Here is an 11,411-nt window from a genome sequence, read left to right on the forward strand (position 1 = left end):
AATTGAGTTCCATGTTAGCAAGATATTTTACGAAATTTCACCCTGTCATAATATCCTCGTATATCTTACATACATCCAGTTATTTACCGAAAATATGACAAGCCTTTCAAAATTACAATTTACCACATGTCTTAAACTGTCTTTTATTGACAGTGGATCAATCTGGACGGTGGTAGCTATAGGCTTGGAGAGGTACATATGTGTGTCTTCTGGCAGCTCAAGATACTCGGGATCTATAACTGATAGGTAAAACTTGATTATTTACATGAGGGATATAGGGGTCATTGAAATATTAATCACACTAGTACCTAAAGTTTTATAATTATGCTTTAATATATGGTAACTTTTTGGGTACTTTACTAAATTTAGATAGGCTAGTTCATTAAGTTAAGTGTCCAAACGTTTCAACCAATAGTATTAATCTACAGAAACAGATACTTCGTTATTTTTAGTAGCGAAGCAACTTTTAGTTCGAAATGTCTGTGTGCTTATCTGTCAAGTCCGTATGTGTATAAGAAACGGAAATACGTGAATTTTTCAGATGCAATTTTAGAGTAGGGTGGAGATACCATAGCCCAAACTAGTTCAGAAAAAAAACTAGCCATCATCATATTTTTATATAGAATTTAAAATATCTTAAAAATAAACAATTTTTAATCGTTAAAGGGCCAAACATATAATATTTTAAGACATGATAATCAAGAGTATTAAAAATAAAGTATCCCAATTAAAATTTATAAAAAAAATGTTAAACGTAATTTCTGTTTACAACAATGTAAAATAAAATAATAACTCTTTTCTAATAACTGGGTCATTTTAGTTTAAGTTTTATTTTATTATTTACTTCAAACCAATGAAATATAGAAACCAAAAAGTATATTTTTTATGTATTTTATGCTGCATAGACGTTCAAAAATAATCTTTAAATTATTACAAAAAAAATAATACAACATGATTTCCAGTATGGCTTCCAAACCTATTAATATTTGCTGGATTAAAATTAGTTATTAGCCATACTGAAAAGTCATGAATAGCATCGTATTTCAGACAATATTTCACTAATATTAAATTTAAGTCATAAAATTAATACCAAAGGCATGGACTAACAAAACTGGGTTTTAACTTACCAGTTTAATTTTAATATCTGCGGAAAGCTGTCTTTAATACGATGCCATAAATAACTAATATTTAGGTTCAACAAAAGTGCTGGGTTGGTGTACACCTGTCCTGTTGTCATGTTCAGCTTCATATGGAACATACCAAGGTACCCAAAATACATTTCTCGAGCATTTTCGAGTACCGTAGATACTCTTCTAAGTCACATAGTTGATAGGTCTGTAAGTAATTTTATATGAGGTGACCTAATCAGGTATAAATATAATTACTTATACAAAAATTTTACAGAAGTTTTGACAGTTCAATGTTTTTGTCAAATGTTTAAAAAAAAGGAATAATCTTTGGATTTAATTATTGTTTTTCAATTATTGAGAAAAAAACCTTTAAAATCAAAACATTAAAAAAATCCTCTAATAAAATAACCAATAATGTTACTGCTAATCTTTCTAGTACACCGTGTAAGATATTAAAATGTTTGTTCGAAACAAAAATTACAAAATAAGTAACAGTTTGATTTCAGCAAAGTGTTTAATCGGTTTTCAAGAAATTCTGGAATAGATATATCATTACTTGGATGTTAAACCAGATTTTCCTGTATTCTAAAAAAGCAATACTTGCAGTGGACTATAAAAAACCTCCCCTCAAGGACGTCCAATAGAGGGGTGATTACCCCCCTTAAGTGAATTTTGGGGTTCCGTAGTCAGCCCCAAAATTTTGAACGTTCTTGCCTATATGATATAAAGATTACCCCCCCCTCAAAAAAAAAAATAATTTTGAATTTTTACACCCCCCTCACCCTAAATATAAAAGCTTGGACGCCCTGGTCTCCCCTCCTACTGGATGAACCAAACTAAATTGAAATCAAATTTTCTGCAGTCATACTATCCACGTACATTTTGAGCGGGAAAATAATACTAAAAACACGAATAATCTATGCCTGAATTATATACAATGTTTTTTTAGGTTCTTCGAGCTTCAAACCTGTGATCCTGAGGTACTTGTCACAAACTCTACAAATTTAGGTATTTAATTTATATATTGTTGTAAAGCTATTTTATATGCCCATATTACGAAGCTTTTATAGTGCCTACTTACTACTTAATTGTCACAAACTCAACAAATTTAGGTATTTATAAATTGTAGTGTAGCTATTTTGCCCAAGATTGTTTGTTTTTATTTTGGAGGGGGGGTTAACAGAATGTAGGTTTTTGAAGGTTTAGGAAGGGGGGAGCATGTATTTTTTTCATCTTTTAAAAAGTTTTTGAGGTAACATAGCATAAGACGTCATTATTAGGATTGATTGTTGCGATTGACTAATACTGTGTGCAATGTTAAAAGTGTAAAAGTATACAAAATTAAACAAAATGTAAATAATAAGTATGAAATTTTGATGCGATGAAAACATTATTTAAAGACTAATTTTTGTTTTAATGTTTACCTCTTATTAATTTTTAGATGAGGGGACCAACATATCAACAACAACGTTTAATCACAGGTATAAGAAAACATTTTATATCAATTTTGTTATTCTTGTTTATTTTTTTGTTTTATATGTGTCTTTGACGTTTAAAAAGAACAACAAGGATAACAACATCAAAAGATCTTAGATGGACAAATGTAAAAAGTAAATTGTAGATCAAATGTTAAGTGGTCATAAAAAAAATCACGAAACAATTCATATGTGTTTTGATAAGTTTCAATTTTGTAGCTAGATTGATAAACTGACGGACCAAGCAAATAATATATTTGATGCTAGTTAAAATAGGGAATCTCCACAAAAAAAAATCAACCGGTTTTTTTAAAAGGCGGCTGAGAAAATCATATTTCCTGCATTGCATTACGGATTATAGGAAGGACGGACAGACAAAGTTAATATCAAAGAAGCTTTACTACCTTAGATTTAACAACTACACAAAAGAAAGTCAAAGAATCATTTGAAGTTATAATAATAATCTTTAGATAGCAATCGCCTTTGCTATGTAGAGTAGGCGTAGCCTTGCTTTTCAAGATAATAAAATAAAGCAATTTTTTTTTGACAAGTACAAATCGAGTCAGTAGTTATATGAAACTCGTAAAAAGGGACATATATTTACTTTTATCCTTTTCTATAAAGTAGAATTTTTGTTGTTGTTTTTAACTTAAGACTTTAAATACTATCTACTTGATTTTAGGGAGGCTTCAAATAGATCTCGGAATGGTTTTAGACTATTACAATTTAGATTTAATACTTAATATTTTTTCTACCTTTCCTTTCCTACCCCTACATGCTAAGGGCACAGCCGCCAGTAATATACCTAGTATTTTTAAAGATAGGAATAGAAGGGTATGCAATGCATGTGTGAAAATAAAAAAAATAACAGGTTTCAAAACTAGAAAACAAATAAACATTGTAAGATTAGACTTGTTGAATATCACTGTTTTTGGCGTTTATATTGTCAAAATGTTCTTTTTAACTCAGCAGTTTTTACAATTTTTTTATGTTTTTGAGCCAATAAAGTTCACTTAGACTTATTTTTTTTCCAATATTACATTGCTATTTTCTTTAATATTGTGCATCACGTATTTATCTAACTTTGTGGATCGGTTTATCAGTAATGTTACAAAAGTATTAAATGTAAAAGTGTCCTTGGTTTTAAAATACATCTGTTCATTATTTATCAACTGAATATTTGCTTTTTGATCGAATCACGTAGTCCGTGTTTCAATTCATGATTTGTTTTGTGCTTCCCTAAATATGGATATTGCAATTCTTGTTTATACATAAATATATTTAACCATATTTTTATGTTTTAATTATTTTTCAGTATCATATGTCCTACGTCTTTGCGACAGAACATGGTTTATTGCAGGTAATAGATACTTTTTCAGTAGCATAGCTACAATATAATTTACTGTCTGTTTCTTAGTCAGTCCATCCCTAACGCTATAAGGAAAATGTGATTTTCTAGGTTATATTTTAGATAGACAGATGCAATGTTCAGTAAAGATTCCCTATATATGTGTATAATTTAATTTCATTGTTGGTTTTGATTCAAAAGGGTATTTTTTCTCTAAAGGTTTTGTGATATTTAAGAAAAATTTGAAGGCTTTCTTTGTTACACATTACATTGCATAATCTATACGCTCCACCTTTTGACCATTTAGCCGTTAACCGCATTTAAAGTTCATAGAATTTTAGAAATAATCGTTGCCAACATTTTACCGTGAACTGCACTAGATCCAAAGATTTTGTGCTAATAATCAAATACAAGAGAACCATGTTTATCCTTATAATTGACAGTATTTTGGCAAACTAAATTGGCATATACAAACATTATAAAAGATAAATATCTATACAAGTTTTAGTAATCTGTATTCTTTCGCAATATTTAGTAGCGAAATTACTCAATTTGTATATTGTATTTTAATCACACTGCCTGTAAAAAAATCCTTACTAAAACGAATCTTTCACACAATTAGTGTTTGTTCTCTGTCCATGAATGTACGTAAATCTGTTTGTAACGTATAGCTCTTATCATTAATTAACGAATGCTAGAACTATCTTATTGATTTCAAACATTGAATGGTGATTCCTGTAACACAAAGGAAGCGTAAGAACTCCATAAATATTACCAGGATGTCCGACAACCATGTTGACATTTTTGTTTCGACTTTTACATTTTATATGTTCTGATTAAGTAGGTTTAAAAATCTACAAGTATTAATGTTCGTTTATCCTAACGTCTGATTTGAGATATTCAATTTTATGGATGCTCTCATCCTTGTTTTATACTGTTACTTACTTTTCTATTATTTTTCTTCAAATTATAGATAAAATAATATTAGTTATTTCTCGCATCGTATTATAAACAGCTTTCCGCGGATATAGAATGTAAAATTATAAGATTAAAACCAGTTATTTTAGACCCGAGATGCCGTAGGCACCGGCTAAAAGAACTGGTTTTAATCTTATGATTGTACATTTTTATATGTTTAGAAAGCTGGATATGATACGATGCTAGACATAGTTTTTTTTCGTATGGATGAGAACCGGTTCCTATTCACCGGATTCGAATGAATACGAGAAAAAACTTTACTCTGTACTTATTTTTTTCCTAATTTGTGTCTCTATGTGCCAATGTTCTTCAAAGGTTAAAAAAAAGGTTACTTTCACTCAAAGTACCATGTTGAGCACTGATAACTACCCCCTCCCCTATATTAAAAAATAGTTGAAATAAGGGGGGAAGGGGAGGTTTACGTTTGTTTGTTTATTACTTTAGGTCTAGTTAGGCTAGGTTATATTTGGTACTAGGTTTAGGGCAATACATAGATAGTTACCGGAGAGTTAGAAACCCCGTAGAAAGGAAAAAACTACCCCTTTCCTACTTAATTAAAATTAATTTTAAAAATAGGTATGGGGGGGGGGGTATAAGTGCTCAACATGCACTTTGTGTGAAATCAACAAAAGAAGTCTTGAATAACTATTTTCTATCTGTAAAAAAAATAGGATCTTTGTTTGTTGCACAAATACTTTTTTTCTCTTTCTTTTAAAAGTATTTTATAACTGCAGTTAAAATATCAGCAGCCAATTCTTACAACCGCAGTTGTGGATTGTAAAAAAATTCGGAAAGCTGTACAAAACCTTCGGCTCTTTAATTGTTGAGTTTCTATCGGATGAAAAGTCTTACAGGCTAGTTTGCAAATTCAAAACTAATGTTATTAAACTTGGCTGCAGCGGCTGTGTCTAAAACTATTTATAAAAAAAACAAAAATCATCAATTTTCGTGATATATTTTTATTTTCCAATATAATTATAATGTTTATGTTTTCCGTAAACGCTAATCTATCTATCTATCTATCTATCTAACTATCCATCTATCTATCTATCTATCTATCTATCTATCTATCTATCTATCTATCTATCTATCTATCTATCTATCTATCTATCTATCTATCTATCTATCTATCTATCTATCTATCTATCTATCTATCTATCTATCTATCTATCTATCTATCTATCTATCTATCTATCTATCTATCTATCTATCTATCTATCTATCTATCTATCTATCTATCTATCTATCTATCTATCTATCTATCTATCTATCTATCTATCTATCTATCTATCTATCTATCTATCTATCTATCTATCTATCTATCTATCTATCTATCTATCTATCTATCTATCTATCTATCTATCTATCTATCTATCTATCTATCTATCTATCTATATCTCTATCTATCTATCTATCTATTACAGAGACTACATCCTACTAGCCAACAGTATAACCATGACTATAATACCAATGTATCTATCTATCTATATATTACAGGGACTACATCCTGCTAGCCAACAGTATAACCATGACTATAATACCAATGGGAATGTTGATAGTTCTCAATTCAAGATTATGGTTTATCATTACAAAGTAAGTATTTTCATCAAAGTAATTGGATGATTATGTTTGTGTTCTTTACATAAATTCTCTACTACGGCTGACTTTATATTGAACTAGCGCTCTTGCTCCTACAGGCCTCTTGGAGCACTTGAGGCAATAGGGGCTTAAATCAGAAAAAGGAAAAGATATAAAAAAATCAGTGGTTAGCGAGATCTTTCGCTACAGATAAAAAAAAACTTACTACTGAAACTACAACTAATAAAACAATCCTTATATAAAAGTAACAGGATCTCTGTCTGTCTATCTGTGTGTACCGAATGATATCACTATACAGGGTAGCTTCTCACAGGTCCTGGGAAGGTTTGTAACTGTTTTAGGGAAGGGAACTACAACAACCCTCCCAAGTGAAGTCGCCCCTAGAAAAAAAATCAATCTCCTCCCCCCCCAAAAAAAATTCTTATTTAAACTAAGTTTTGTGTATCATCATTGGGATGTACTTTAATTTATTGATGATTGTCTTGTCCATTTAGATCCTTGTTTTAATCCACAATGAAAGTGTTAAACTTTACTTTGGTTGAGAATGATTAGTTGAAATAACAATAGAGCCTAACAAATGCTATTTCTTAGTATAGAATGGCTGATCTTAATTAAATCTCACTAAATTTATTTATGCCCGTTTTCTATGGTGTTTTATCAATTACACTCTTACACTACATCAATCTATAATACAAAGTAGAACGATGTGTGTCCGTTTGTTTGTAACGAAGGATCTCAATAACCGCTGAACCGATCGGGTTCTCCTTAATAGGGTAGCTTCTAATAGGTCCTGAGAAGGTTTATAACTATGGGGGAGGGTACCACCACCCTCTCAAGAAAAATCACCCCTAGAAATAAATTACCCCCCCCCCAAATTTTTTTTTCCTTTAATTTTTCTAACTAAAATTAAAAATGAGGGGGGGGGGGGGGGGAGCAAAGCAACCCTCCCAAAAAAAAATTTCTCCCCCCAATTTTTTTTTTACCTTTTCTTTTAAAAATAAAAATATAAAAAATATGCAGTTCACTAAATTCAAGTTTAAATGTTCTGTTTTCATGGAATTAATTTGGTGAATCAGGGCCCCTAAGTTAATCTTAAACTTCCATATACCATAGACATCATTTAGCTTCATATTGTATACTTATATAAAAGTGGCATGACATTTTTTTATCTGTATATTAAGATCTACTTAACCGCTGAACTGATATGATTCTTCTTTATTGAAGGTGCAAGGAAGGTTAAAAGGTTTTGGGAAAAAATAACTTTAATCCTTCCTCTCAGGATAAATCTCTCCTGGAAAAAATACTCCCCCCAAAAAATTTTACTTAGATAACAAAAATGGAAAATGAAGGTGGAGGGTCGGCTTACTTACCCCCTTCTTTTAAGTGTCTATATTAGCTCAGCTACTAGTTTCAAATATAATAGTAGATATACTTTTTTTCTCTAAAGGTGCTTTTGATAACATTGTCAAATGCATATCAAGACAATAATAAATAATTGATTGGTACACAATAATAATCGATATATAACTCTTTTTTTAGCCAACTTTTTTACGGCTTTTTAATAGAGATAAGACAGATAGAATCGTAAGGTTTTACTTCATTTCTTTGTTTTTTTTTTCGATTTTAATGGCTTTAACCTTTTTACGCCATGTTTAGGAAAATCTTGTGGTTATCGAAATTGAGTATAATATAATAGTTATTTCTTTCATCGTATTATAAACCGCTTTCCGCGGATATAGAATGTACAATTATTAGATTAAAATCAGTTTTTTTAGCCCCGAGGTGCCAAAGGCACGGGCTAAAAAATGGTTTTAATCTTATGATTGTACATTTCTATATTCGTAGAAAGCGGTTTATAATACGATGCTAGACATAGCTTTTTCGTATGGATGAGAACCGGTTCCTATCCACCGGATTCGAATAAATACGATCACTTCAATTGAATACCTTAATGTCAATGAAGTTGATTAAATTATTTTCCAGTACGGCTTCGAGACCTATTAATATCCGTTGGATTAATACTGGTTCTCAGTAATACAAAAAATTATAGTCAATATTCCACGAATAATAAAACAAAAATCATAAAATTGACACCAGTTTTGTGAGCCCGGACCTTTGGCCCCTCGCGGCTAAAGTAACTTACGTTAATCCTATAATGTTTAATTTTGATATATCCGTGGAAATCTGCTTATAATACGAAGCAATAAATAATAAACAGTTATATTTCGAGCATCACTATTTGTATTTTCCCGAATAGAGTCGACATAAACTATTAAAAGAATACATGAATGTTTAAACTAATTTTGCTAGCTCTAATTTAACTCTGTTATTCAGGAACAAGAATGTGCCATCTTCAACGAGAAAAATGAGAGACGTTCAGATTGCCAAGGCAAATATTGTTCTCAGTTTTGGGAATATATATTATTTATACATGGATGTGTGTCTTGGGTAAAGCTGTACACAAAAAGGCAAAATAATAAATAGAAAACAAATTATTACACATAAATAATGCAAGGGGCAGACAGGTTGGAGAATATATAGACAGTCAACTTGTTGATTGCAAGAACCTTATTTAGAAGTTCTAATTGTTCATTATTGCGCTCGCTAATGGGCAAAAGTATTCATTATTATACTTTATTTAATTCTTGTGTCGGACAGAAAAAGAATAGTTATTTATCAAATCGTATTATAGACAGATTTCCGGGGATATTGAAATGATAAATTCTAAGATTAAAACCAGTTTTGTTATTCTTATTGGCGAAGTTACTCTATATTTCTGTAAGTCTGTCAGTCCGTAATGCTATTAGGGAAACGTGATTTTCTTGGCTCCTATTCAAGGGATTAAACATTCGTCACACCTCAACCAAGTTTCATCAAAATAAAGCCCAATAAATGATTTTCTCAATTCATATTTAAGATTAATGGTTGAAATTTACAGGGATTAAATATGTTAATATTCTACATATTTCGATTAAGTTTCATTAAGATTTGCTTATTGGTTTGGGTGCTAGATGGATTCCTAGATTTTCAAGTTTTCATTATTTACTCGACACCTATTTAAGATAGACGGCTGAAATTTTCAGGGATTAAATATGCTTACATTTTAACAATTTGCACATAGTTTCATTATGATTTGTCTATTTATTGCGGTGCTAGATCGATTCCTAGATTTTTAGGTTTTCGTGATTCTAAAGGTTTCGTGATTAACAAATTTAATGTTTATTTTTATTACACTGATTTAAAGTTAATTTTTACCCTATATCAATTAATAATTGTTGAACTTCGCTACATATGGATGTTTTCATCCTTGTTATTTTAATATTCGTAGAAAATTTACTGTAATTCTAGGTATATAGTAAGGCTGAGAACCAGAACTAATCAACCAGATATTGATTAGTTTTGATACTAGAAAAAAATTACTTATCCAACTTACCCCTGCGATTAAGAAGCTATATTTTATGTACAATGTACATAATACATTTATTATTTACATGCAAATATCTGACCATTTCTGTTATTAATATTAGTAGATTAATAATTAATATGGGTATTAGACACATCACAAAAAAATGGACAAATAACATAGATTGTAACATCCAAAAAAGCGAAGCTTTGCTAAAATGGATGCAAAATACACGTGGATATTGGAACAGGGGAAAAATTGTCGTCAATTTAGGTTTTTAACATTAACATCATTTATTGGTCAGTTCGTTTATCCAATAGAAAGGGAGTGGATGGGATAAAGGAGTTTGATAGGGAGAATTATTATTTTAGCGCCCTGCAAGTTTCACTTTATTAGAGAACATAAAAATCTGGTGCAAGATCCATTTTTGCAAAAGACAAAAATTTGAAATTTATGACAACTCATAACTATATGAGTTCTAAACTTCACCACCACTGTATAACGCAATTGTTCTTGTTTATGTTTTAATTTTAACTAGCGGCTACGCCCCTAGAGGCCTCTAGGGTCACTTGAGGAGGAGAGAGTCGAATTTAATAACCCAATTTCTTATTTTTTTTTTTTTGGGGGGGGGGATGCCCCCCCCTCATTTTTAACTTTAGTAAAAAAAATTAAAAAAAAAAAAAAAAAATTTCGGGGGGGGGATTTTTCATTTTTTTGGGGGGGTTGGGGGTGTCCCACCCCCCAAGAAAATAGTTATAAACCTTCACACAAACACACAGACAAACATAGATCCTGTTACTTTAGTATAAGGATTACATTTTTGAAAAGAATTGTTAACTCACTACACATAATGTACAAGATAAACATTTTCAAATTATATAATTTCTTCAGGGAGAAAGGAACAAAACAAATGTTGATAAAATTATTTCATTGATAGATAGTTTTTAGAGGTTTGCTTTGTTTAATTCAATTATGATTCTTCATCACCTAGCAAACTGAAGGATAACCAATAGCAGATCGTTTTTATCATACTTTCGGGAAAAATAATATTACAGAACATTGCCCTGTCTCTTTATCCGTGCTATATAAAAGTTGTACGATTTGAGAATGAAAATATACACAAGAATTGAAATAGTATACACTTATTATCCATGATTTACACCAGGGATCCAAGGTATAATTCAATGGCCAATAAATTAGTGTTCATCCCTAATTATGATGCATTCATTATACTTCATCTGAAGAATAAATTAGAAGTAAAAACGCTAGCACTCAACTTGATGAACCAACCAATGAAAATTCAATAATATTCCCTACGTTGTTTATCTAACGAATAAGAAAACGCTATCATAAAACTTTGTGGAATAGTGAAATAAATTCCCTCTTTATGATAACGCAGACACTCTATACAAAAACCTTTCTATAAGCACGTTAGTATGCCGTTAATAACGTCCGTTTATAAAGATATTTCTGGCGAT

The 11,411-nt window shown here is 30.6% G+C and overlaps 1 protein-coding gene across 1 annotated transcript in view; it reads left to right on the forward strand.

Moving 5' to 3' along the window:
* LOC145328593 (FMRFamide receptor-like) overlaps window positions 1-9,908 on the forward strand; it is a 42,575-nt gene extending 32,667 nt beyond the window's left edge. The window contains exons 5-12 of the mRNA XM_080172336.1: window positions 154-246; window positions 1,193-1,264; window positions 2,080-2,138; window positions 2,572-2,611; window positions 3,921-3,965; window positions 6,429-6,524; window positions 8,865-8,919; window positions 9,879-9,908. Coding sequence (XP_080028462.1) covers window positions 154-246; window positions 1,193-1,264; window positions 2,080-2,138; window positions 2,572-2,611; window positions 3,921-3,965; window positions 6,429-6,524; window positions 8,865-8,919; window positions 9,879-9,908 — 490 coding nt within the window. The remainder of the gene's footprint in view (window positions 1-153; window positions 247-1,192; window positions 1,265-2,079; window positions 2,139-2,571; window positions 2,612-3,920; window positions 3,966-6,428; window positions 6,525-8,864; window positions 8,920-9,878) is intronic.
* The last annotated feature ends 1,503 nt before the right edge of the window (window positions 9,909-11,411 follow it).

The sequence above is a fragment of the Acartia tonsa genome, chromosome 9 (genome assembly GCF_053477335.1).
Source record: "Acartia tonsa isolate MP-2025a chromosome 9, ASM5347733v1, whole genome shotgun sequence".
Taxonomy (NCBI): Eukaryota; Metazoa; Arthropoda; class Copepoda; order Calanoida; family Acartiidae; genus Acartia; species Acartia tonsa.